The 24582-nt window shown below is 51.7% G+C and overlaps 1 protein-coding gene, 1 long non-coding RNA gene and 1 pseudogene across 13 annotated transcripts; 2 read left to right on the top strand and 1 right to left on the bottom strand.

The window, feature by feature from the left end:
- Positions 1–5652: 5652 nt before the first annotated feature.
- On the top strand, positions 5653–7124 carry LOC145535266 (heat shock transcription factor, X-linked member 3-like; annotated as a pseudogene).
- Positions 7125–7233: 109 nt separating this feature from the next.
- LOC145535267 (protein EOLA1-like) lies at positions 7234–12488 on the bottom strand. Of its 12 annotated transcripts, none has more exons than XM_081563641.1 (5): positions 12455–12488; positions 11448–11570; positions 11116–11257; positions 8963–9243; positions 7234–8272 (listed from the first exon to the last, which is right to left on the bottom strand). In XM_081563641.1, the coding sequence occupies exons 4-5, from the start codon at positions 9213–9215 to the stop codon at positions 8016–8018; spliced, it is 510 nt and encodes a 169-aa protein (XP_081419767.1). In that variant the 5' UTR covers positions 9216–9243; positions 11116–11257; positions 11448–11570; positions 12455–12488; the 3' UTR covers positions 7234–8015. The 12 variants fall into 12 exon arrangements, with proteins under 12 accessions (XP_081419767.1, XP_081419765.1, XP_081419766.1 ...); XM_081563639.1 differs by having other exon boundaries at positions 11892–12460; XM_081563640.1 differs by having other exon boundaries at positions 11116–11254; positions 11892–12460.
- Positions 12489–12603: 115 nt separating this feature from the next.
- Positions 12604–21813, top strand: LOC145535269 (uncharacterized). The gene is made up of 8 exons (XR_014075345.1): positions 12604–12715; positions 12979–13404; positions 13822–13996; positions 14110–14169; positions 14796–14833; positions 15107–15247; positions 15474–15784; positions 15932–21813. It is a non-coding gene; the product is annotated as an uncharacterized LOC145535269 (long non-coding RNA).
- Positions 21814–24582: the final 2769 nt, after the last annotated feature.

Genomic DNA, 24582 nt, shown 5'->3' with positions numbered 1-24582 from the left:
ATACTCCGGGCTTCACCAAATAGTAATTCCAGTTGTGGATGCTATGTGCTGGATGTGGTATAACTGCTCAAGCAGATTAATAAGCCCTTAGGTCCATGTTATGTGGCCATTGATTTGATGGGTACATTCCTTTCTATTACAACCAATCAGAGAAAGAGGATGAGAAGTAGGTCACAATCATATGGACAGACATCTCTATTTAAAGTTTACTCCACTGCTATGTTAACTCTCCTGCCCTACATCATACCTGACCTCATAACATAGTACAAAGAGATGTGCATCATCTAGACAGCCCATAGAACATCACTCAGATCAGTTAAACTGACATGATCATATAGATTGAAGAAGATGAGTAAGAGGCGTCTGTAAAACATATGTGCTCAAGAGCATGGGAAGTAAACCCTATGAAAATCCAGGGAGCTGACAATTCAGTGAAGTTTTTAGGAGTTCAGTAATCAGAGGCAGCCAGGATGTCCCCTCCAAAGTGCAAGACAAATAATTGCATCTTGAATCCTGCACCAGAAAGAAGACAGCAGGGTTATTGCTGCAGTCCATATATCAGGTGATGCAGAAGGCTCAGAGCTGGGGTGCAGGAGAGGAACCTGCAGCAAGTCGAGGCTGCAGTGGAAGCAGTTGTGTGGACCATGTTTTATGACAGTCCTAATGGTGTCAGATGTATCAGTAATGGGCAGGGATGCAGTGTCAAGTTCAAGGCCAGCCCCTGTAAGAGAATTGCCACTTAGGTCCCTGGGGTTCTGGAGGAAGGCCATGCCATCAGCATCAGAGATTATGTCTTTCTAGAAATAGCCTCTGGTGTGCTTCTGGGCCCTGCTAGAGACACATGCTTGACTATGGGACACCAAGTGTTTTGGCTTTTCTCCTACCTTTGCTATGAAAGAGGAGAAGGAGAGGTACTCTCTACCCTCAAATGAAATGTGTCAGTTCAGGTCCTTCAGAAAGCCAAGCTGGAGTTGGAAAATGTGAAAGATGTATGTTTCACCATGCATTGCCCCAAATGCCAGAGATGCAGCCTGTTAAAAAGCAGAGACATTACTTTGCTGACAAAGGTCCATCTAGGCAAAGCTATGGTTTTTCCAGTAGTCATGTATGGATGCGAGAGTTGGACCATAAAGAAGGCTGAGCACCAAAGAATTGATGCTTTGGAACTGTGCTGTTGGAGAAGACTCTTGAGGGTCCCTTGGACAGCAAGGAGATCCAACCAGTCAATCCTAAAGGAAATCAACTCTGAATATTCATTGGAAGGGCTGATGCTGAGGCTGAAGTGCCAATCTCTTTTGTCACCTGATGCGAAGAGCCAACTTGTTAGAAAAGACCCCGATGCTGGGAGAGACTGAGGGCAGGAGGAAAAGGGGGAGTCAGAGGATGAGATGGTTGGATAGCATCACCGACTCAGTGGACATGAGTTTGAGCAAACTCCAGGAGATAGAGAACGGCAGGGAAGCCTGGTGTGCTGCAGTCCATGGGGTCGCAAAGAATCAAACACGACTGAGCGACTGAACAACAACAGAAATGCATCGCCACAGATGCTAGAGATACAACGGACATTGAAACTACTCGTGGTTCCTGCCGTCGTGGAGCTTAGAACTGCTGAAAGAATTGCAGAAATACTTATGTAATCATTGTGTTAAGTGCTTAAAAAAAGCAAGTACTACAAGATTGCATTAGAGAAGAACCTAACTTAGATGGGGACAGGAATGCCAGTTGAGGTGCTGTTGGTGAAGGAACAGGAATGCTGAGACATGAAGGATGAGTAGGACTTGGCCAGGCAAAGAGTGAGGGAGGTTGTGCTCAGGCAAAAAGAAGTGTATGTAATAGGCAGAAAAATGACCTCTACCTCAGCCTTCCACTTCCCATGGTCACCTCCCAGGCGTTGTCATCTCCTATAACTGCCCTCTCCCACCTCGATCATCAGTGATTCAAGTGTCCCACTCTCTGATTACAGACTCCTCACTGTGTTCATTTTCCAACCTCTTCAGAGCCTTCAGGCATTGATTTTTTCTGTCTCTGTCAGCCATCTCCTTCTTCACTTAATCTTTTTAGTTAAAAGACCTTACTCAGGTATAATTGAAATGCACATTCTTAAAGTGTACAGTTTGATAAATGTTGATATCTGTATACACCCATGTAACCATCATGACAATCAATATAATAAACATTTCCACCCCCCCTAAAGCTTTCTCATACCCCTTTGAAGTCCCGGGCTTCCCTATAGCTCAGATGGTAAAGAATCTGCCTGCAATGCGGGAGACCTGGATTCAGTCCCTGGGTCAGGAAGATCCTCTGGAGAAGGAAATGGCAATCCACTCCAGTATTCTTGCCTGGAGAATCCCATGGACAGAGCCTGGTGGGCTGCAGTCCATGGGGTCACAGAGTCGGACATGACTAAGCAACTAACACACACGCACCCTGCAACCTTGCTAAATTCACTTATTACTTCTAGGTTTTTCTTGGTAGATTCTATGAGATTTGGGGGCTTCCCTGATAGCTCAGTTGGTAAAGAATCCACCTGCAATGCAGGAGACCATGGTTCAATTCCTGGGTCGGTAAGATCCACTGGAAAAGGAATAAGCTACACACTCCAGTATTCCTAGGCTTCCCTTGTGGCTCAGCTGGTAAAAATCCTCCTACAATGCGGGAGACCTGGGTTCAATCCCTGGGTTAGAAAGATCCCCTGCAGAAGGGAAAGGCTACCCACTCAAGTATTCTGGCCTGGAGAATTCCATGGACTCTATAGTCCATGGGGTCGCAAAGATTTGGACACAATTGTGTCTTTCACTTCATGAGATTTTTATATATAGAAAATGTTGTCTTCAGGTAGTAGCAGTTTGACTTCTTTTCTAATAATACCTTTTATTTCTTTTTCTTACCATGAGACAAATACTATCATCTGTCTTAGAAAGGCTTTCTGCTTAGCTCATTAGCTTCTGACTGCAATGTGACAGACTCAGTCCTCCATCTCTTCTTTCTCACTGCAATCTTGGCTCCGTAAGTCTCTAATTTTGTCTCTCTGGGCCTGTGAGACTACTAAAAGCTGTGCTCGTTTTCTGGTCCCCAGATATAGCCATCTACCTGGATGAAGCCTGGATTCTCAGCCTCCTTCACTGTGCCCTACGATTGGCAAATGTCTCCAGAGGAAAAGAAGCTGCAATATGTCAGTGTATCTTTCCATGGTTCTCCTTTCTCCAGCACGTTGGCTCCTTAAGTCCTGATCACTTCAGTGGTTCTCCAATGGCTTTAAACTATTTTTTGTCATACTTTAAATAATTGTGTTTGCTATTTATTAATGTTGTTGTAAAATATTGCATATATACAAAGGAAAAAAAATGCATCATGTACATTAACAGTCCAAGGAACAGTAGAAAATCCCATAAATCTGTATCAGAACAAGCCTGACTCCGTATTGGATCTCATCTTTGTGCTCTGTCACCTGTGCTGAGTCATGCTGGCTCTGCACCTTCATCTCTTCAATCAGTACAAGAACACTGCCTACCGCCCAAAATATATAATAGACTTTTTTCTCAAGTCTCTGACTCCCAGGCTTAATCTTTAAAGCCATAACACTTTTCATTCGTACAGAGATAAAAAGTTGCAGAACAGAAAATAACATTTGTCTTCTTGAAGGTTTACAGGAATTTCATGACCTGACCTACCTGGACACCTGCAAGAACAACAGATTATCACATTTCCTCCAGGGTCTGCCTGACACCAACAGGTCTGCAGCAACCAGCCAGCCACACTCTCCCCTTCTACTATAAAAGAAGCCTGCATTTGAACTCGGGTAAAATGGTTCTTTTGCATACGAATGATCCGTTTTCCTCATCTGCTGACTTTCTGAATAAAGTCACTATTCCTTGCTCCAACACTTCGTCTATTTATTTGGCCTGTCGTGCGCTTAGCAATATGAGCTTGTTGTGCGTGTGTGCATCCTAAGTAGCTTCAATCATGTGCGACTGTTTGCGATGCTATGGCCTGTAGCCCTCCAGGCTTCTCCGTCTGTGGGATTCTCCCGGCAAGAATACTGGAGTGGGTTGCCATGCCCTACTCCAGGGGATTTGATGCAGGGGTTGAACCCACGTCTTACATCTCCTGCATGGGCAGGCGGGTTCTTTACCACTAGTGCCACCTGAAGCCCCATGAGCTTGGACTCAGTAAGAAATCCACCATGCAGGTGAGCTTTAGGTACCCTCCTCATTTATAGTTGGTCCTAGTCCACCCTCATGCCATTATCCTACATTATTCTTTTTAAAAAATTCCTTTAAAATGAGATATAATTGACATATAACATCGTGTAAGTTTAAGGTGTACAATGTATTGACTTTATACATTTATATGTTGCAATGTGTTTCGCTAGCACGTCTGTCACGTCACATAATTATCGTTTATTTTCTGTGGTGGGAATACATGATGTTTTAATGGGGTTCTCCTGTTGTTCTCTGTAGGAGCACTTGTCTGCCAGAAACTACCCTGAAAACTGAAAAAAACATTTTTAATCACAATAAATGGCATTTGCTGAGTTGTGATAATGCTGAATGAACCAGGCAAGCACTATGTCAGTTGATTTTCAGAGTCATGCAAATAATTATTTCCATTATTTCCTTTGTATATACAAAGAGTAAATAGAAATCTATAAAGTTTAATTTAATTGGTTAAGAACACAGAAGTGAGGAAGCTGGAATTCCCAGTCAGGCCTTTTCAGCTCCAAGGAATGTTTGAAACACACACACACACACACATCTATATCCATATCTGTATCTATATCTCTGAATTGTTCAGTGCAGGCAGGTAGGCTGAAGACTCAGGGAAAAGTTACTTTTACAACTTGAGTCCAAAGGCAGTTTGGAGGCAGAATTTCTTCCTCTTTGAGGGTCCTCAGTCTTTTTCTCTTAAAGCCTTCAACTGTATGGATGCAGCCAACTTAGATTATGGAGAATAATCTATTTATAGTCCACTGATTAAAATGTCAATCACCTCTAAAAATAACTTCACAGCAACATCTAGAGACATGTTTAACCAAGCAACTGGGCAGTATAGCCTAGCCAAGTTGACACATAAAAAGTTACCATGCTCCCTGACTATATTTTCTTTGTAAGAGTTCAAACAATGGGAAGAATAGAGAAGAAATAGTGTCACACTCTCGCCTCTGTCCCCTTCCCTTCACAGAGATGAACACTGTCAACCTCTCAGTGAACATCCTTCCAGAACTCTTCCTACTCCTTTAACATTCATATGTATAAATATATACATATACAATGTGGTTTGTTTTATTTAAATGGGATCATTCTACAGGTATTGTTTGTGTCTTGTTTGCCCTCTTGAATGGTAAGTCACATATATTTATCCTTTTACTTACTTGGACAGACATTTATCTAATATTTATAATATTAAATGACACAATTGAGTAAAAAGTAAAAGTCCATATTTGACCCCCTTCCTGAACCTCACTTTCATCCTCAAAAATAAATACTGTTATCATTTAAGGAAGCAGATCACTTAATTGGCTGCCTGTCTCACGATCCGGATTCTAGAATCTCCAGACAGTATTTACTGGGCACCCCGACCCTGGTCTGAGGCCCTTCTTCCCTGAGCATTCACTGCTTGAGTAGAGAATGCTCCTGGAGCTAGACTGGCTTCATGGTTAGTCAGAATTCCCATGAGACACGTGCAGCCCTGCTGGCCCCATCAACTGATGGGGAGCTGGCAGCAGGGGATTCCCGTGATTCCTCACCAGATCCAAACGTGGATTGAGGGGAGGTTTTGGAGAAGCAGGGTGAGCAACCCTGGAGTCGAGATCCAGGCCTCCAAGACAATCTGCCCCCACAGGGCTTGAACCCAAAAATGGCCAAGGAGGAAGAGAACAGCGCCATCCTTGGGCTGTCCTTCCCCAGGAAGCTCTGGAGGATTGTGGAGGATGTGGCCTTCACCTCTGCATGCTGGAACGACGAGGAAGACATGGTGGTCATCGAAGCAGGTCTCTTCCAGACGGAGGTCCTCCAGCGTAGAGGCGTGGACCAGATCTTCGAGACAGACAGCATCGAGAGTTTCATCAGTAAACTGAACCTGTGCGGGTCCAGTAAAATCCGCCCTCCGGGTCGCTTTGCAGGGAAGAAGATGATGATGGTAACATAGAAAGCCCTTCCGGGGAGACTAGACTAGACGAGCCGAGTGCTGAACGGGTTTCATTTCCCAGGAAAAAAATTTTCCCATGAGAGGGTGGTTAAGGAAAGAGGAGAAAGCAGGATCTGTTGTGTTCCACCACTCCTCTTAAGACAGGACTCACAGGGGTGACTCCAAACCTTGAGGGGCCACTTGATATCAGGGAGGGCCAGTAACACCTCAAGTGAAGACGGCCCTGGGGGAGCTCTAGGGAGCGACATGCTAGGGCCTCATAAGGTGGCAGGAATGAAGAGACCTTGTCTCCACAGTTAGGCAAGGCCGGGACAGTGGTGGGGAGGAGGGCGGTGAGGAAGGGCTCTTCTCCCGTCTCATGGCTAAAGTGATTCATTTCCTTTCAGATCTATCCCAACTCCAACTTTCAGAGAGACAAGCCTCTCCTCCTGCAGAACATCGGAGGAAAGATGACCCCAGAACAACCGCTCAGCCTGCTGCCAGCGCAACAGCGACCCCAAAGAGAAAGAAGCGGGAGGTGGCAACCAGACACTCTCTTCGACTCCACCACAACCAGTGCACCCAAGAGGCAGGCAAGAAAGTCCAGAAGGGAATGCCACCTGCTCGCAGAACACCCAGCTGGTGCTCATTTGTGCTCTCTGGCCTTTGGCTTATGGGCAGTATAGCCAAGCGGGCCGGGAGAAACCATCTCCTCAGCGAGCAGGGCGGCCCCAGTGGAGAGGGCACGGCCAGCAATGCCATATCTGTACCCCCGGCTACTTCTGGAAGGGATGGAGCAGGGGAACTGCCCAAGAGGACCCCGGAGTACCCAGATTACGATTCAGTGATGGCTTTGTACAAGACCTGCTACTCCATCCTGATGGTGACCCTTTCAGTCATGGCCCCAAACGAAGCCCAAGGCGGAGGAGGAGCAGGGAGAGTCCTCAGATTACAAGTGTGTCCTCTGTGAGCATTTCAAGGACAAGCCCAATCCCTGAACTGCCAGGTCCCTAGGGACACTCAAAAGTACCCTCTTGTAATCAAATAGATTTCTGGCTGTAATAAAGTAGAGCAAAACTCCACAGGAGTAAATAAAGAATCGAATGATAACTGTGAGCCTGCGTTCTTTCTGTCTGTCTATACTATTCACATATGGCACAGGGTGAGCCAGGTGAGGGTGGAAGCCCACGCCCCAGGAAGGCTTCAGTCCAGTCCCCATGGTTCCTTTTCAACTGAAGCAGCAGCATTTCACACGCCCGGCCAAGGGTCTGACCCACAAGCCGAGCACTGAGGTGAGCCCAGGACAGGCTGGTTCCTGGGCCTTGCCTGCCACTCAGCAGATGGCCCAGCCGGGCTCCTGACGTTGGGGGTGTCACCTTCCATGAATCTTGCACCCTGAAGCAGAAGGGGCTCCTCAAGGGTCCCCCAACGATGCCGCAAGTTTTTGATCAGCAGCTGAGCATCTCTAGCTCCTGATCCAGGGGCCTGTTTCTGGGCCTGCGGGCCTCTCCGCGTGCTGGATGCCTCACCAGCTGCCGATGCTCAGCCCTGGCCCCAGCATTCTCCATCACCCCCTGGACACTGTTCCAACATCAGGGAGTTTGGACCAGAACAGAGAGGGAAAAACACTAACCAGTTTCCTAACAACACATTTCTCTCAACCACCCAGACCCAGCAGGGCCATAGTGAGTGGCGACATCATCTTATCGTAAAGGTCAAAGTCCTGGAGACTCTTGCTGAGTCCAGAGCAGCACCGCATGAGGGGTGTCCCGGCACCCCGACCCGCACCAAGTTGGCAGCACACCCCAGGGTGGGGCCGATTCAGACTGAACCAGATGGGCATGTCCAGGGTGCAGCAGTTACTGGACAGTGTCACCATGTGCTGGTCTCTAGGTCACCTTCCTCTCAAGAGCCCAGCCTGGACACGCCTCCTGCCCAAAGGGGATCAGATGCTCAGGGATGTCCACCTGGAAGATGTCCTTCCCGCCCCTGCCCGGGAGGGGCTGCAGCAGCCAGCGGGGGTTGGCGAGCGTAGTCAGGTACTTCTGTCGCAGGTCGGGCAACAGGGCTTGATTCTCCAGCTCCTCCACCTCTTCAGGATCTAGGTTTTCTGGGCACAGCAAAGTGTCCCCAATGTCCACAAGACCTGTGTGCAAAGACAGGATACAGAATGAGAACAAGGTCATTCAAAGTCTCACCTGCTAGAGACTAAGACATATCACAGCGGGGAACCAGGGTGAACTGAATCCTCTGGCTGAGCATTTCAGATGGGCTCACATTGGCAAAGGGAATTTGGGGCAAGGCCAAGCGAGGGAAGAAGCAAAATGAAAAGGAGAGGTCTGGTGCTCCACGAACCCACCAGGCCACAGGCAGCTCTCAGTCTGACCACTGCAGACTGCAGGGACAGAGCAGGAGGGCCCCGGCAAGGAGCCTGTGGACATCAGGTCCCAAAGCGATTCACCAGCAGACAGGTATTGCTGTGGGGCCTCACCCCTGGGGAGTCAGAGGACTTGCTCAGGCCTGGCTGCAGGCAATGGCAGTAGGGAACCCAGGCTGGGTGCTTTCCTGCCTCTCATGGTCTCTGCCGGGCACACACACACACAGACAAGTGCCACATTCAGACCTGGACCCACCTCTGCCCCAGAGCACAAATGGGGAACAAGGCCCAGACTGGTGGTCAGGGACCTCGGGCCATCATCTCCCAGCCAAGGGACCCTTCCTGCTCCTCTGAAGAAACCTCAGCTCCTCCCCTCCCCCCGCACAAACTGGTTCAACAGAAGACGATGCAGGGCAGCACTGGGGCCATGTGGGCAGCGCAGGGCAGGGTGTCACTTGCCTGCGATCACTCCACGGCCGAACTTGTCCCCGTCCCGCAACAAGGCCTGGATCTGGGCAGGGCTCATCCCCAGCCTCTGCTGCAGCAGCTCCCGCCAGGCCATGTCCTCCCAGTCCCGGTGCGCGATGTGGACTGCCAGGGTACAATGCCGGTGGCCGCGTAGCACAGGCCGCCACCGCGTCTCCAGAGTCTTGACACCGTTTAAGATGAAACCTGCATAAGGCTGTCGGAAGGACAGACAGCCGAACTTCATCTCCCAGGGCTCCCAGGGCCTCACGTGGCTGTGGAAACACAGAACCACAAAGGTCAGGAGCCTGACACAGCAGCCTGCAAGCTCACAGCCCTGGGCCAGACCTCAGCCCCACATGCCCAAGCATCTTCCAAGCCTGCTGACACAGAATGCGGGGGGTCAGAAAGGGCTGGCTCTTTCCATCCATCTCCATGTGGTCCACTGATAGGGGGGTGGCGACCCAGAGGACCTGTCCATCACATGGAGTCTGTGGGGAGGTCAGGAAGGAGGGCGGGACAGCGGGAGAGAGGCACGTGGTGAGTTCCAAGACAGAGGGCCCTGAAACCCTAGGAGCACTGAGGAGGGAGGGCAGGCCCCCTGGCTTCACAGCCCAGTGGCTGGGCTCTGGTCCTCTCCCAGCACGGACAGGTACAGTCCTGGGCTAGGCTTCCCCCTGCCCCACCACTGCCCCCACCCCACCTCTCAACTCCCAGGCTCCATCCCTGCCCATGCTCTGCAGATCCCTCATCTTAGCCCAGGGCTGCTGAGGGCAGATCCATGCTAACCAATCTGGCCTCGGCCCTGGGGTGCCCTGGGCCTCAGACAGCCCTGCCAGGTATCTTCCCCACACCTTTGGCAGCCACATTTCTCCCAGTCCTTCCCACATCACTGCCTCCACTGTCATCAGATGCCCCAGCCCTTGCCCAGAGCCTAGAGAAAGAATGGAGAGCAGGAACTACTGGGACTGGTGTGCTCCCTGTCCTCGCCAGGGCCTGGGATGGCACCATGCAGAGATTACAGAACTCAAACCTCAAATAACCTGCTAGGTTACTGTCACCTTGTTTGACACCCGACGAGGCGCCGAGGCACAGAGTCACAGCCCATGACTGCAGGGGACGTGACCACACGTACCTCCAACCTCACTTCTTTCCTTGTACCCGGAGGGGGGTCCCTGTTCACTGTAGGGGAATGGACTGTGGCTGTGAGGACGGGGGCAAGGTCCCAGAGGCACCCAGCCCAGGGCATTCTGGGCCTTTCCTTCCCCAAGCACAGCAGAGCCACAATTCTCCCAGGCCCATGAGGCACCACGTGATCTGGCTCCTACCCTGACAGCCTGCTCTCCTCGCCCCTGGATTCACCCCCAGTAGCCATGAAGGCCATCCTTCCATCCTTGGAAGTCTCCAGTGTGTTCCTACCTCAGAGCCTTTGTAGGGTGTGAGGAGTCACATCGTGTCCCCTCAAATTCAGGTGCTGGAGTCTCAATCCCAAGTACCTCGGCGTGACCTTACAGACAAAGGAAAGGTCTTCACAGAGCTGATGGAGGTCCAGTGAGCTCATGAGGATGGACCCTCCTCTAACAGGATGGCTGTCCCCATACCAAAGACACATTTAGAGACAGACAGGCACACAGGAGAACTGGGGTGAAGAGGAACGTGGAGCTCTTCAAGCCCAGACATGCCCACCATGGCCAGCAATGCCCAGAAGTGAGGGGGTGGATGGGACAGACTCTCTCCACAGCCCTCACAAGAGCCAACATCAGCTGACACCTCGACCTCGGCTGCCAGCCTCCTGAACCAACACGGTTCATATTTGAGCCACTCGAACATGACTGCCAGCAAACGAAGCCAGAGGGTCAGCCCTGTCCGGACATCTCTTCACAGGGGCAAGGGGGGATGGCTTCTCCACTCCGAGCACCTTGGACACACTCCTCCACGTCTGCACATCTGTTTTCATGCGTCTGTTTTCGCCCTTACACGGTGTCTATTTACACCTCCTAGTGTTGGGGGTCCCACAAGTTACTGACGCTTCCCTCTTGATGGAAGGGAAGGGAAAACTCATTTTGCCAATACAGCTACTCAACATGACCACACAATCACTGACTGAAGTGCCATGCAGGAGGAGGCCCAGGGAACAGGGCACACACCTGAGGTGCTGACACACGCCAGCAAACGGTCTTCCACAAAGGTTACCCTATGTCCATTCCACCAACCACAGGCAAGGGTGTCATGTCCTCATGCACTGGCTGGCCCCGAGCATCATCATCCCGCTGAACCTCTGTCGACCTGCTGGGTGACAAAAGGTCACCATCTTCACTGGGTCTGGCTTGGTTCCCAGGGAGCCTGGCTGGCCCCTGGGGCATGGCCATTGCTATGTCTTCTACTGGGGTATGTGACTGGATTCCAGGCTTGCCCAGTGTCCTCCACTCAGTGTCTCAGCCAACCCAACCCCTTCCTCCTGGGCACCTCTGAATCTCACCTGTGTAGATGGAATCCCTGAGCAAAAAGGGGCTCAAGCGTTCCTACCACCGGAAGCAGAGGGTGCCTGCTTGGTGGCCAGAGGTGAAAACACTCTTCTGCCTGCTTGTCTGCGTGTCTTCACCTGCACGTGGACCAGAGGAAGAGGGAGAAAACCACCAGTGAGAAGACAGCAATGTTGGACAACAAGCCACCATGTTCTTCTTCTTGGCAGGGGCCTCAGACCACGGGGGCCCAGGAGGGCCCAACTGATGAGAAACACAGGTGCAGGTTCCCTCAGGGTGGGTTCTGCTCATCACAGCAGCTGGCCTGTCCTCATGTGACTGGGACAGGGACCCCACAATGCCTCAGCGGTCAGCACAGAAACCCACCCCCCTGGAGCGATCGTGATTTATAGTCCAGGAGACTGGGGTAACTAAGAAGAGAAAACGATTGCTCCCCTCACACTGCCACTCTGGAAGGATCCGGAGGCCTGCACAGTCAGTCAGCCGCCCTCCATGGACTCCTGGTTGGGCCACACCAGGAGAGAACCGCGTAAAGCAGCTGAGCTCTTCAGGTCAGGGCTCGGTGTGGGAGCTCATAGGGGGCAGGTGGGGCTCGCGTGAGGTCCCAGTCCGGGGGAAGAGCAGGAGGCTGGAGGGCAGGTCTGCCGGCATCTTCGCATGTGTCCCAGGGCATCGCCAGGACACATACGTAGAAGGAAAGCAGGCGGGGACTGTGGCCGTGGAGGGGACCGGAAGGTCTGGCTCGGCCCCCTGGCAGGGGCTCCTAGTCCCAGAGCCTGGAAACCCCCGCCCGGAGGTACCGTCTGCGCACGAGGCAGGTCCCACCTTCCTGCAAGCAGAGCGAGTCGCGGGCGCTTTGGGATGCCCGGGCAGCGGCCACCAGGCAGGACAGTGGTCCGCCACCGGGACCGCTGTCAGGTGACGGCGCCGGTTGGCTTTAGTCCCGTCGCGCCCACAAACACTGAAATCCCTGATATCTGGTCTGTATGGCTTCCGTACTCACTCCGGCACGCAGATACGCAGGCACGCAGATACGCAGATACGCAGGCACGCAGATACGCAGATACGCAGGCACGCAGATACGCAGATACGCAGGCACGCAGATACGCAGGCACGCACGTACGAACAAAGGCGCTTTCTCTCGCCGGCCCTGTCTGCTAGGAGACAGAATAGCAGCAGCCATGCTCTGAGGTGCGTGGAAGGTCAGTCCGGGAGGAGCCTCGAGACCGGCGGCCTGGAGCGGGACCCTGAGGAGGACCACGAAGTGAGCTGCCTGGCGGAAGAGAGGGGAGGAGGTGGGAGGAGCAGGGCGAAGAGTCTGGGGCTGAAGTGTGGGAAACACCTGGTCGAGAAGGAGCTTCAGGAGAAGGAGGCGGGGCGGGGCGGGGCGGGGCGGTGTGGAGCCAATCGGGGGGGCGGAGCGGGGCTGACAGGGATGGAGCTGTGGACCTGGGGAACCCACGGAGGCTGGGCTTGTCCAGTTCCACGGCGGAGGCTAGACTGTGCCCTTTTGATTCCGTGCCATAGGCGTCCAGTCCGCGAGACTCGCGAGAGTCAGAGTGACCGCGACCCAGTGTCCTCAGCGACTGGATCCGTATCCGAGCTTCAGGGTGGACCCTAGGGAAGCGGGAAGAGGCGCAGCCTCTGGGCGGAGTTCCCCAAATCTGGGCTGAAAGCCCAGGCTGGCTCCCCTCCAAGCCACCCTGGGGATGCTGGCCCAGTGCTGAGCAACAGTCTGTCTGTTTTTTTGCAGATGCGAAGGAAAATCCTCACTGTGTTTACTGCTGCCCCTGGGACCTGAGATGTCCCATAGAAAAGCAGCTTCGCTTTCAAAACTGTTCCCTGTCCTCCTCCTCTTGCCTGGGGGCTCTGCCCACCCAGGGCAGCCACCTGACTCTGCTCCTGACTGCCGCTCTCCCTGCTGTGTCCCTGCCTCCCAAGTGCCTGATCAGAGTAAAGGATCCTCTTCCTGTCCCCACTGCTCCTAGCTGAGCTCAGGCCTCATGGCCTGGGGCCAGTGCTGTCAGCCTAGCCACCCCCCCCCCGGCCTGGACCCCTCCTGTCTCTCCTTCTCCAGCCAGAGTTGCACACACCATCGGTTCTGTGTCACACCGCACACACATCTGTCCTTGTCAACCCCAGATTGAAAGCGCAGCTGAGCCCTCTCCTGTTTAAGCCCCAACCCATCCATGGTGCCCTGGGGGGCTTCTGGTGGTCTGAGGTCTCCTTCCTCGTCACACAGCACTCTGGATGGCTGTGCTGGTCCTACGCTTTGTGCAGAGCTCATCCAGGACCCCACACTTTCTCATGCAGTTCTGCCCCTGGACCACTGGCTCCTCTTGTCCTGACAACCTACTGTCCTCCTTCCAGGCACAACTGTAACATCCCTTTCTCCGTCCGCCCGAGTGTCAGGCGCTCTCATCTGGGAGTTTTGGGTGCCCTGCATCTTCCTGCTGCCCTCCTTTGCCCCCTCTCTTCCTCCCAGGCTGTGGCTGCTGGGCACGAGTCTGGATCCCTGAGCGTCGCCGAGTCCCAGGAAGACAAGGTTGGTGTCTACCTGGTTCCTATTAGCTGGGCACCCACACAACTGCTGTCGTGGGAATGTTGAGTTGGAGCAGTGCTTTCTCTTCTAGCATGCAGCCTGCTCTCTCCTTGCAGAAGCCTGCCAGCCATGAGTTGAGGGGCAGAGGCTGCCTCTTGGATTTGAGCCTCAGCACTGTGGGTACCCAAGCGATCACCACATCCAACTCCCTCATGCTGGTGCCCCGCTCCTCGCCCTGAGAGTGGTTACCAGCTGCCTCCAGAACCCCAGAACCTCCTGGTAGTGGTTTCAGATTGTGAGGGAGGTTCCTGTGAATGGTGGGTGGGATCCTGCTGATCGTCCTGAATCCTGGTTTTGAACTAGACCTTGCCCAGTGAATTGGACACCTATGAAGTGTGGCTGCTGATGGGGGCAGCTGTGAGGGCCTGCTCCGTGGCGTTTCTCCACTCCTGTCCCTTCCCTGCTGCTGGCCCTAGGTCTCCTCTCGTGCCCACATGTGTGGACTGAGCCACGGGGAGTGCTGCCTCCCACCCCACCTGGGTCTCGAGTCTTGGCGAGGGTTCCACTTTCCTCCTCCTGTGTGTTTGTGGGCAGCAGTGACCTGGGATGGGCTCAACCCAGATTCTCGGTTTTCCTCATATCCTCCTTGCCCGATGTGTTTTCTTCTCTGAAATGCCTGTTGCCCATCTCTCTGCTGAGCCATGTGTCCTTTCTGTGCCAAGTTGTGGGCACTTCTTTCGGGGTCTGGGCGTTCATCCCGCCCTGGTGTTTGTATTGCAGATTCATCCTCTTCTGTTTGCAGGCTAGCAATGGATTCAGTATTCACTTGGTCTTGGAGCCGTAAGTGTCCCACAAGTCAGCGCATGTCTGTCAGGCCCTCCTGCTGGGGGCCGCCGTCCACCCCCTTGCACCTGGGGCGAGCAGTCCCCAAGGAGATGCTGCCCTGGCATCCAGCACTCTGCCTGTGAGAGAGGGCTCCTTCACATCCATGTCGGTCCCTTGGTCCCTGCCTAGCTTTAGTTCTGGGCCTAGGACTCTCACACGTGGGACAAGCTCAGGGGCAGCTGTGTAGCTCTGGGAGGTCAGCCAGACCTATTTCTTCTCTGTTCCCAGGTCAGCTCCTGTTGTGCACACCCCTCTCCATACCGCCCTGATGGAGGGGCCAGCCTGAGAACCAGATGCATTTCTGATTTCATCTCAGTTACGCTGCAGTTCTTTGACAGGACGCTGCACACATGGGACCTGCAGACACAGGTGGCCACTCTGCTGCCGCTGCTTGGGGTGCTCTCTTCCCAGGGGATGGGGCACCTCCCAGGGGGACCTGGGGAGCTTCTGTGAGCCTCTGATGCTGCCACACTCACATTCACATCACAGGCCTTTACATCACATCTGACACAGGGGTGGGAGATGCTGGTTTGTGTGTGTCATCACTCCTGAGCTCTAGGGTCTACATGCTCTTCACTGTCCTCTGTCTGGGCAGGCAGGTTGGCCACAACCCAAACACCAGGACTCCCAGCACTGGAAGGGGCTTCCAGAGAGCAGGCTGCGGCCCACTGAATGGATCCAGCTGTTTAGTTTATGAGATCAAGGAGCAGGGAGGGCAGACTGGAGTGTGCATTGCCATCTCATACCCATGGTGAGAGGACTTCAGTGAGTGGACTCTCGTGCTCTGGGCGGGAGCCCCATCTGGCTACCCTTTGAGTACTTGTGTGCCCACCGAGGTGACTTGGCCAAGCACAGAGAGAGTGTGAGGAGTTAGGAGCAGAGGACACCCATGAGGTGCCCCCAGAGGTGAGAACGTTCTCCAGTTCATGAGTGGGGCATTTATCCACCCCCATCCCCCCATTTTCTGTGTGTTTCTGTTTTACTCAGTGGAGTTCACTTGATGGAGTTCTGTTCAGCCTTACCATCTTTTTCTCACATTACATGTTCCCCCAGGTTCTGAAGGACTCCTCGACAGACGTCTCACTAAGCCCTGCACCTGACTCTGGGGGATACTGCATTCCAGGCTCTCCCAGGTCAAGACCGACTGACCAATCCTCGGGACTGGCCCTGTGTCCCTTGCCCCTTGAGCCCCTGTGCCCAGAAACCCCAGCCCAGGGGGTCCTCCCGAAGCGGCTGCAGAGTCAGAGTTAACTGTGTCTCTCACGCTGGTATCAAATTGACCCTGTCTGGCAACCTCCACCCCTCTGGTGGTCCCACCACCCCACGTGGGGTCACCGATGCAGAGCCCGACGTCCCTTTGGGAGGGCCTGGGGTCATCCCTGTGTCTGTTTGCTGTGGTGCAGCAGCATCCATCCCCCAGGGGCCCGCCCCATCCCTGTTCCTCAGTTCGACCTGAGAACGGGTTCAGGGGCTGAACCTGGACAAGGGATCTTGACCTGTTTACTGGGGCAGCTGCCCTTGGCCTCAGTGTCGTTTTGGATTGTACCTTGTTCAGTTGCTCACCTCTCGAGCCTCCGGGAGGCCGCATTTTACTGACCACCTGCCCTTCTCTGTAGGTGTGGCCTTCTGGGTGGCAGCAGACCTCATCATGGTGCCTGGGTCCTGGCTGCTCAGAGCGACCACGTGACCTCTGCTGTGGCCCCTGGGTAGTGGGGGGAGGGGAGTCGTCCGCCTCCTCCACCACGAGGCTTGTTGAGCCCAGCCTGTGTTGCACAGTGACTTCGCTCTACTTGGTGGCTGGGCAGTAGGTGACCAGCTCTTCCTGTGGTTCCTTGGTTCCGCTGGTAGTGCTGTAGGTCCTGCCACAGATCGGGGTGGCCAGCTCCCCTGCTTCTTGGGACAGAGGGCATCTACGAGGGAGGGCTCCAGTCCCATTTGCTCCCTTGGGGGTAGGGGGTCACCAGTTCTTTATGGGGTGGAGGAGGTGGGCTGCTGCTGCAGGCTCAGAAGTTCAGAGACATTTGGGATGTCCCAGTCTTTCTGCGCCCTGCCTCCCAGTCTCCCTGGCCCTTGTGTCAGGGATGCAAGTTTTCCCAAGAGGACCTCCAGTGCCAGCGGATCGGGCCTGCCTTGGCGGAACGTTCAGTCTCTTTGAGGTTCAGCCAATCCTGTCGAATCCTGGGCCAATGTTTGTCCACTGCCTGAGGCTTTGTCAGCTACCGGGAGACCCTGCCTCCCCCTTTGGTTTTCACTGTTCTTCACCCTGAGCTGGTCATCCGCCTGTGGACAGCAAAGCAAAGCAGTCACTTCCCTCTATTCCTCCCACGTTCCACACGCCTCAATCTTTTCACTTGCCAGGGAATTCCTCCCCCCTCCCGCCAGCCCAGAGCAAGTTCTAACAGCTGGACTGTGGCCTTGAGCCCAGGGCTGAGGGCACAACGACTGCCCCCAGGATGGGTCCTCAAAACCAGTGGGGCAGGGGATGTCAACCTTGTACCAAAGCCCCATCTCGCCACCTCTCCTTGGACCACTCCAGGGCCAGCCTTCTCTGGATGGGTCCTTTGTGAGGCTGTTCCCACAAGTTGGTGGGGGGAAGTTGGTGCCGGAGGCTGGCTCACCACCAAGCGGACAGGGAGCAGACAGGGGTGGGCAGGGCATCCCTTCACCTGTAATGTTGACCTGACAGTTCCTGCCAGCCTGTCAGGAGGTGCAGAGCACAGACAGGCATTGGAGGTGTCCACAGTGGGCCCTGGTAGTCGGGCCCTCACAGTGTCTGAGGCCTGTGATCGCTATTGACTGAGCAGGGGACCCGACACCAGGAATTGGTGCCTGAGTGGTAGCTGTGTGTACACACAGGATGTCAAGTGCCTTTGCCCAGGTGGCACCTTGCTCTGCCCTGCACGCAGCCTGGTGGGAGGGGCTCTTGGTGTCTTTTGCATTAGACAACTGGGTTGGGCAGGGAGCTGCTTCCAGTGCGCTGGCCACCCAGCCATCTACTAGCCCCATTGTAAGCACAGTCTGATGGGAGAGGGCAGGTTGTGGGTGCCAGACCTCCCAAGGCAAAGCATGTTCAAGTCCAAGGATACCCATCCTGCAAGAAACTCCTCCACCATGCAGGGCATCAGGTGTCCACTCACCCCTGCATCACTCAGGGCTGGGGGTGGGGAGGCTGGAATGCATCTTACAGGCAGACCTGTGAAGAACAGAGCCTGAAACGAGGCAGAAGTTAAGGAGCATGAAGTGTGGGGAACCAACCACTGATTCACATTGACAGATCATGGAGGGGCTTTTACAGATGGGAGGGCTGTCTGGGCTGGGTCTTCTAGTGAAGAGGGTCTCCTTGGCTGGGAAATGGGGGAAGGGCCCCCAGAAGGATCAGACCCATGAAGGAAACTGAGCCCAGGAGTGTAGCTGGAGCAGGCAGGTTTGTGGAGGGCCCCTAGCCTGACAATCTGTTCAGGTCCACAGAAGGAGTTTTGGCAAAGGATTTCTAGAGACTTTGATGTGCTGTGAAGTTGCATCCACTGCCTGCAGAGGCGAGGCTGCATGCTGGTATGTGCAGTGCTACCCAGGTAGGCTGGGCAGGCTCTGGTCCTCCACAGAGTTGGTATGAGAGGAAGCAGACACTCCTCTCTGTCATCTCAAACCTGGATTGATCCATAGCACCACCACTGCCGGAGTGGAAGTCTCAGCAAATCACTCCCTCTCTGAGTCTCCATTTATCTGAAGGATGAGCACACGGTGAAATGTCCCCATTAGGAGTAATCCTATTTGTTGGTGTATCTGATGGGAGTGAGAAGTCATGGGATGATTCCCATGAAAGCAATCTGTAACCTAGAAAGCACCTACTATGAATAGTGGTTGAAGAGGCATCTCTTCCCAAGAGAGCTTTCCCCAGAATGAGTGAGAATGCAGGCGTGTACCTTGAAGACTGCAGCTGGGAGACGGGGGGACAGTGAAGAGCCTCCAATTAGGAAAGGAGGAGAACGTGGACACCATCGACCCCCAGTCCCAAAGGTCCTATAGGATGTGGCCTGGGTTGGGACTTGAGGACCATTGGTAGATTTTGAGCAAAGATGTATATAGTGGCCCCTGGGGACAGAAGGCAGTGTGAGCTGAGTCAAACTGACAGGCTTTGTGAACTGGGGGCTGTAGCATGACCAGGAATCCATAAAACTGGGAGCCTCTTCCCTGAACTGTGCAGGAGTCAACGTCTGCCTGCTGCCTCAGGTCCATGATCTGCTGTCCACCATTCCATCTCCCAGAACACTTCAGCAGCCAAGTGTTTTCACCAGATTGACCTAAACACTTTTGGTAGTAAACCCAAAAATGTATGATATGAAGAAGCTATTTATAGTATCCCAAATTTTCTCTATGTAGCCCACTTGGTATTAACAGTGACAGTTCACTGCAGCCATGTCAGTGTGTTTGCATGCCCCTGCCTAGGTGTTGATGATCTCTGTGTCCCTGTTAATGATTTCTAAAACCCTAAACTCTTGTGGCCCCCAAGGCTTTTGGACAAAGCATTAGGCACAAGTGATCCTAACCCCAATAAGAGCCAACACTTTCAAAGGACTGACAGGGGCCCAGGGGTACTGGATGTGTTACCTTCCTCTAGCCTTCGGCCTGCAGGGATGCCCTTCCTGGGACAGACAGGACTGAGGGCCAGCTCCAGGTCAACCTGAATGACTACAGACCCCACCATCTGCCAAACTGCCTCAGGATGTGGAATCTTCTGGTACCAACCTTGGTCTTCTGTGGTAGAAGTGGGAGGAACCTAGAGATAACAAGAGGAAGTACCCTTGGCAGGCACATGTATGCACTAGTTTGTAATTCTGGAAACCTGTCCACCATCTTGTTTCAGGACATCCAGAGCCCGGTGTGGTCTCCCAGTACAGCCCCACAAAACCTGGGTCCACCCACACAATTCTGGGGTGTTAACATGATTCAGAAGTCTCTGGTTTGGGGACACAGGCAATGACACTGGAAGCTCAGCAGCATTAGGCTCACCTGGTTGACTTGCTTTCATAGCACACTTCTCAAGCGCCGATAAGAAATGCAGGTAGAGGAGATGAGCAGAAAGGGCATTGTGTTGCTGCTGGGACTGCTTGCCCTGCTGGGCGGCCCCCTCTGTCTCAGAGAAGCCTGTGCATTAACTTTGGACAAGATGGAAAGCTGCCTTTAGGGAGTGGCACCCGGGCCTCACTTGCTCCATGCTTCGTAGCTAGTCATATTCTTAGGATTAACCTGGACCCTAAATTGTAAAGGCCAGGTTTTCTCTGAGCAAAATTGTGGTTTTTCTGTCAGCCCATGATCTGGAAGTCTCTTGCTTGCCTACCCTGGCTTCTGTGCCCCAGTGACCCACGAGTTACCCTGGTTACCTATGAGGGTATATGGCCAATCAGCCTCCCAGCACAGGGCTGAGCAGCCCAGATCAGTGTCCTTGCCTGGGTTTGTCCTTAGCATTGTGGTGTCGTGGCTCAGAGGCCAGGGTTTACGATCTTGAGCCAGTGATGACCCTTTTGCAGCCTCAGTTTTCACATCTGTATGCTGGGTGTAATAACAGTGCACAGTCGCTAGGACAGCAGGGAAGGTTCCATGAGTTGAAAGGCTGGGATAAATTTGGTGTGCAAATATGTTATGGGGAAGACAAACAGGAACACTGCTGGGGTCTTTCACCTGCTTTTGGGAACTACCATTGGCTGACAAGGGCAGACAAAAGTACTCCATGCCACCTTGTCTCCAGCCTGCTATCGCGTCCCTCTGGGGTTTTGGGGACTGTTTTTAAGCAGCTTACTGTTTGCATAGCAACATTGCTGGGAGACATATCAATAACCTCACATATGCAGATGACACCACCCTTATAACAGAAAGTGAAGAGGAACTGAGGAGCCTCTTGATGAAAGTGAAAGAGGAGAGTGGAAAAGCTGGCTTAAAACTCAACACTGAAAAAACTAAGATCATGGCATCTGGCCCAGTCACTTCATGGCAAACAGATGGGGAAACAATGGAAACAGTGATAGACTTAATTTTCTTGGACTCCAAAATCACTGCAGATGGTAACTGCAGCCATGAAATTAAGAGACACTTGCTCCTCAGAAGAAAAGCTATGACCAACCTAGACAGCATATTAAAAAGCAGGGACATTAATTTGCTGACATAGGTCTGTCTACTCAAATTTATGGTTTTTCCAGTAGACATGTATGGATGTGAGAATTGGATCATAAAGAAGGCTGAAGGCCAAAGAATTGATGCTTTTTTTTTTTCAGAGATGGTTTTTTTATTACAAGAAGTTCTGGTCCTCCATAGGCCAACTTCCAATAGTTAACTTCATTTTGAGGTATATGTTCATTCAATTACAAATTTCTACTAGAGTATTTCAATTTTTTTTCTTCCAGCTTGTTGTTCTGATCTTGGCGCAAAAGTCAGATTGCATCTTTCCTTCTGGGCTGTCAAATGACCAATAGCAACTAAAGTAACACTGAGGAGTTCACAATTTTCTTTCCTCTAAAGGTAAATAGAGTTATCTCTACAAATAGTTTCCTAAAGGAACAAAGTGAATTCGGACACAAAAGTAAACATTGTCTTTGGCAAAACAACAAAGCTACCACATCAGTCAACAGAATATGACCTAACATTTTTGAAGAATTAATGTTCTGTGTATGAATTTGGAAATTTTGTGTTCTTGTTATCTTAAAAAACCAATTGACTGACTTCTACATCATATCTGGAAGTTCATCATCATATTCTGAGAAGCTCACTAAAGTTTATGTGGCATTAACTCACTAAAACAAAAAAGTCCCTGGTATTTTATTACTCTAACACTGGAATCTCTCAAGGAGAATAGACAATCATGAGAAGTATTCTTTGCTTTTGTAATCTCTTGCTTTCTTAATTTATACCTGTATGATAAGCAATTAAAAGTTACAGAGAAAGTTGTTGTTTAGTCGCTACATCATCTCCGACTCTTTTGCAAACCCGTGGACTACAGTTTGCCAGGCTCTCCTGTCCATGGGATTTCCCAGGCAAGAATACTGGAGCAGGTTGCCGTTCCCTACTTCAGGGGATCTTCCCGATCCAGGGATTGAACCCAAGTCCCGTGCATTGGCAGGCGGATTCTTACCGCTGAGCCACCAGGGAAACCCCACAGGAAAAGTAGGACTCTCTTATATTTCCAATTCCCAGTTTCTCAGATGGCACCAATTTTACAATTCAATAATCAAGCCACCATTCACTTTGCCACCACTTGCAGAATCCCTGCAACAATCCAGCTTCACCTCTGAACTCCAGTCATTTTGAGATGGTCTGTTTAACAGTGGACAGCATTCTACATGAAACTTAGAAACTGCTCATTACATTTATATCACTTAAGGCCAGATAACCTTAAATAAACCTAGTATCAATTTACCTACAAGAAGGAGTTTATACACAATTCCAGTACTAAATTCCAAAGTCCTAAAGCTTCAGTAACCCACTCAAGGTTGTGGGACTAAGAGCTAGCAGGAAATAGAGCTGGTGTTAATATCAGTTCTGCCCAGACTCTTGGTAATCTATATGAATAATCCCAATTCACAGTTTTCATGCTGACTGTGCTGGAAATGCTTTTTGCAACCCAACATATCTAAAAAGGTTTCATTCTCAGTAATGCAAGCCCTGCTCCTGGTCTCAAAAGCCAAGGGTCAGAGGCCTTTGTAATCCTCATTCACATGAAGCCAACCTTATTAGACTGGAAACGATATACAAAGCACTTGTTATAATGCATCCACAAGCAGTGATACCCTCAACAAGGAATATTCTGCAGCACATCTCTTTAGACTACAACTGAAAATGGATATTAAAGCTATAAATATTTGCTTCCTATATTGAGACCAGAACTACTATCTCCCCTGGTTTCTCTTGATGTTAAGATTTCCCTCTTAGCTCCATTTACCAAGTTTTTATTCTCCTATAAAACCACTATAAAATCATTTCATAAAGACCTTTCTCTAGAGCTTGCTACTGAAAGTTAATTATTGCCATAAACTGACAATTCAAATAAAATACTTCTCAGGGAGCCAGTGAGACCCTAGGACCCCTTGGGGAATATTAAAAAGTATAGAACATGATCTACACCCTCCAGGATCTGAATTAAAAAAAAATTATTGATTCAGAGAGTGAGAAGGTAGCTTGAGAAGTCATTTTACACATATGTAAGATTGTACTTTAAAATGCACCTCCAGAGAAGATCATAAAATTATTTCAGTAATCTTTTCACCATCATTATCATGAAAATTATCATTAGCAGCAAGTTCTTTACACAACTATCCTTTGCTTAAATTTAAACCTATTTTTCTCTTGTTTGAGCATCAGTGGAGCTGGAAAACAGCTGGTTACCATTCCTAATAATGGATCCATTCATGTTTTTTGAAGAGTTACTAAGTTGCCTCTTAACCTTTCATTCTCTCAACCTTTCCTCACAGGACTGACTTCCAATCATATAATCATCTTTTGAGTCTCCTCGGAACCGTCTCCAAGGTCTCCTCATCCCTTTGAAGTTGAGGAACCTCTCCGCTGCCGCCTCCCCCGCCGCTCTCCCCAAACATGGCCCGGAACCGGCGCAGGTTGGTGCCGATGGCGGCCGAGACCTGCAGTGCCGCGTCGAAGCCCGGTCCCACCCGGAGCAGGGCCGGCCTGGAGGAGGCTGAGGACGATGACGAAGACGAAGACGAGGCGGACGACGAGGAGGCTGCTGAGGCGGCGGCCGCTCCCCCTGGAACCCTGGCCCCACCGCTTCCCGCCGCCGCCGCCGCCGCCGGTGGTTCCGGCTCGGGCGGGGAAGCGCCACTGACAGCTGTGCGCCTTGTTCGCCCCGTGAAGTGAAGCCAGAATTGATGCTTTTGAACTGTGGTGTTGGAGAAGACTCAATCTTGAGAGTCCCTTGGACTGCAAGGAGATCCAACCAGTCAATCCTAAAGGAAATCATTCCTGAATATTCATTGAAAGGACTGATGCTGAAGCTGAAACTCCAATATGTTGGCACCTGATTCGAAGAACTGACTCACTGGCAAAAACCCTGATGATGGGAAAGATTGAAGGCAGGAGGAGAAGGGGGTGACAGACGATGAGATGCTTGGATGGCATCACTGACTCGATGGACATGAGTTTGAGCAAGCGCCAGGAGTTGGTGATGGTCAGGGAAGTCTGGCATTCTGCAGCCCATGGGGTCACAAAGAGTTGGACACGACTGAGTAACTGAACTGAAATGATGGGTCCAGATGCTATGCTAAGCAAATTACACATACTGAGTGGTTGCTATAGATTTGAGTATACTATTACGCCCACTTAACAGATGAGGAAGCTAAGGTAACAGGTAGTTAAATTGTAGCGACAAGATTTAAGCCCAGAACCTGTTGACCTTTTTAGTCCTCTGACTCAGCATGAGACTCAGCCAAGTGACAGCGTCCCTGCTGCTCCAGGGCCCTGGCAGGCAACTTGAAGAAGTGAGGTCAGCGGGTGCAAACCACAGGGAGCGAGGGGGCTGGAACACATGGAGAGAGCACGATCTAGCCCAGGAGGAGCTGCCACTCACAATAGGAGGGTGTGCAGGCCAGGTGCCAGGCCTTTTGATTTGTCTAGATTGGCCAAAAAAGCTGAAGTTCAGTAAGAGATCTCCCGGTTTTTGAATGCTGGCTCCTTATTTTATAAAGGCACTCTCCACGCCAGCC

Source organism: Giraffa tippelskirchi, chromosome X, assembly GCF_054371585.1.
Source record: "Giraffa tippelskirchi isolate mGirTip1 chromosome X, T2T-mGirTip1v1.2.pri, whole genome shotgun sequence".
In the NCBI taxonomy this organism is placed as follows: Eukaryota; Metazoa; Chordata; class Mammalia; order Artiodactyla; family Giraffidae; genus Giraffa; species Giraffa tippelskirchi.
Note: the sequence above shows the minus strand (reverse complement) of the source record. Positions and strands in the feature narration are given on the sequence as shown.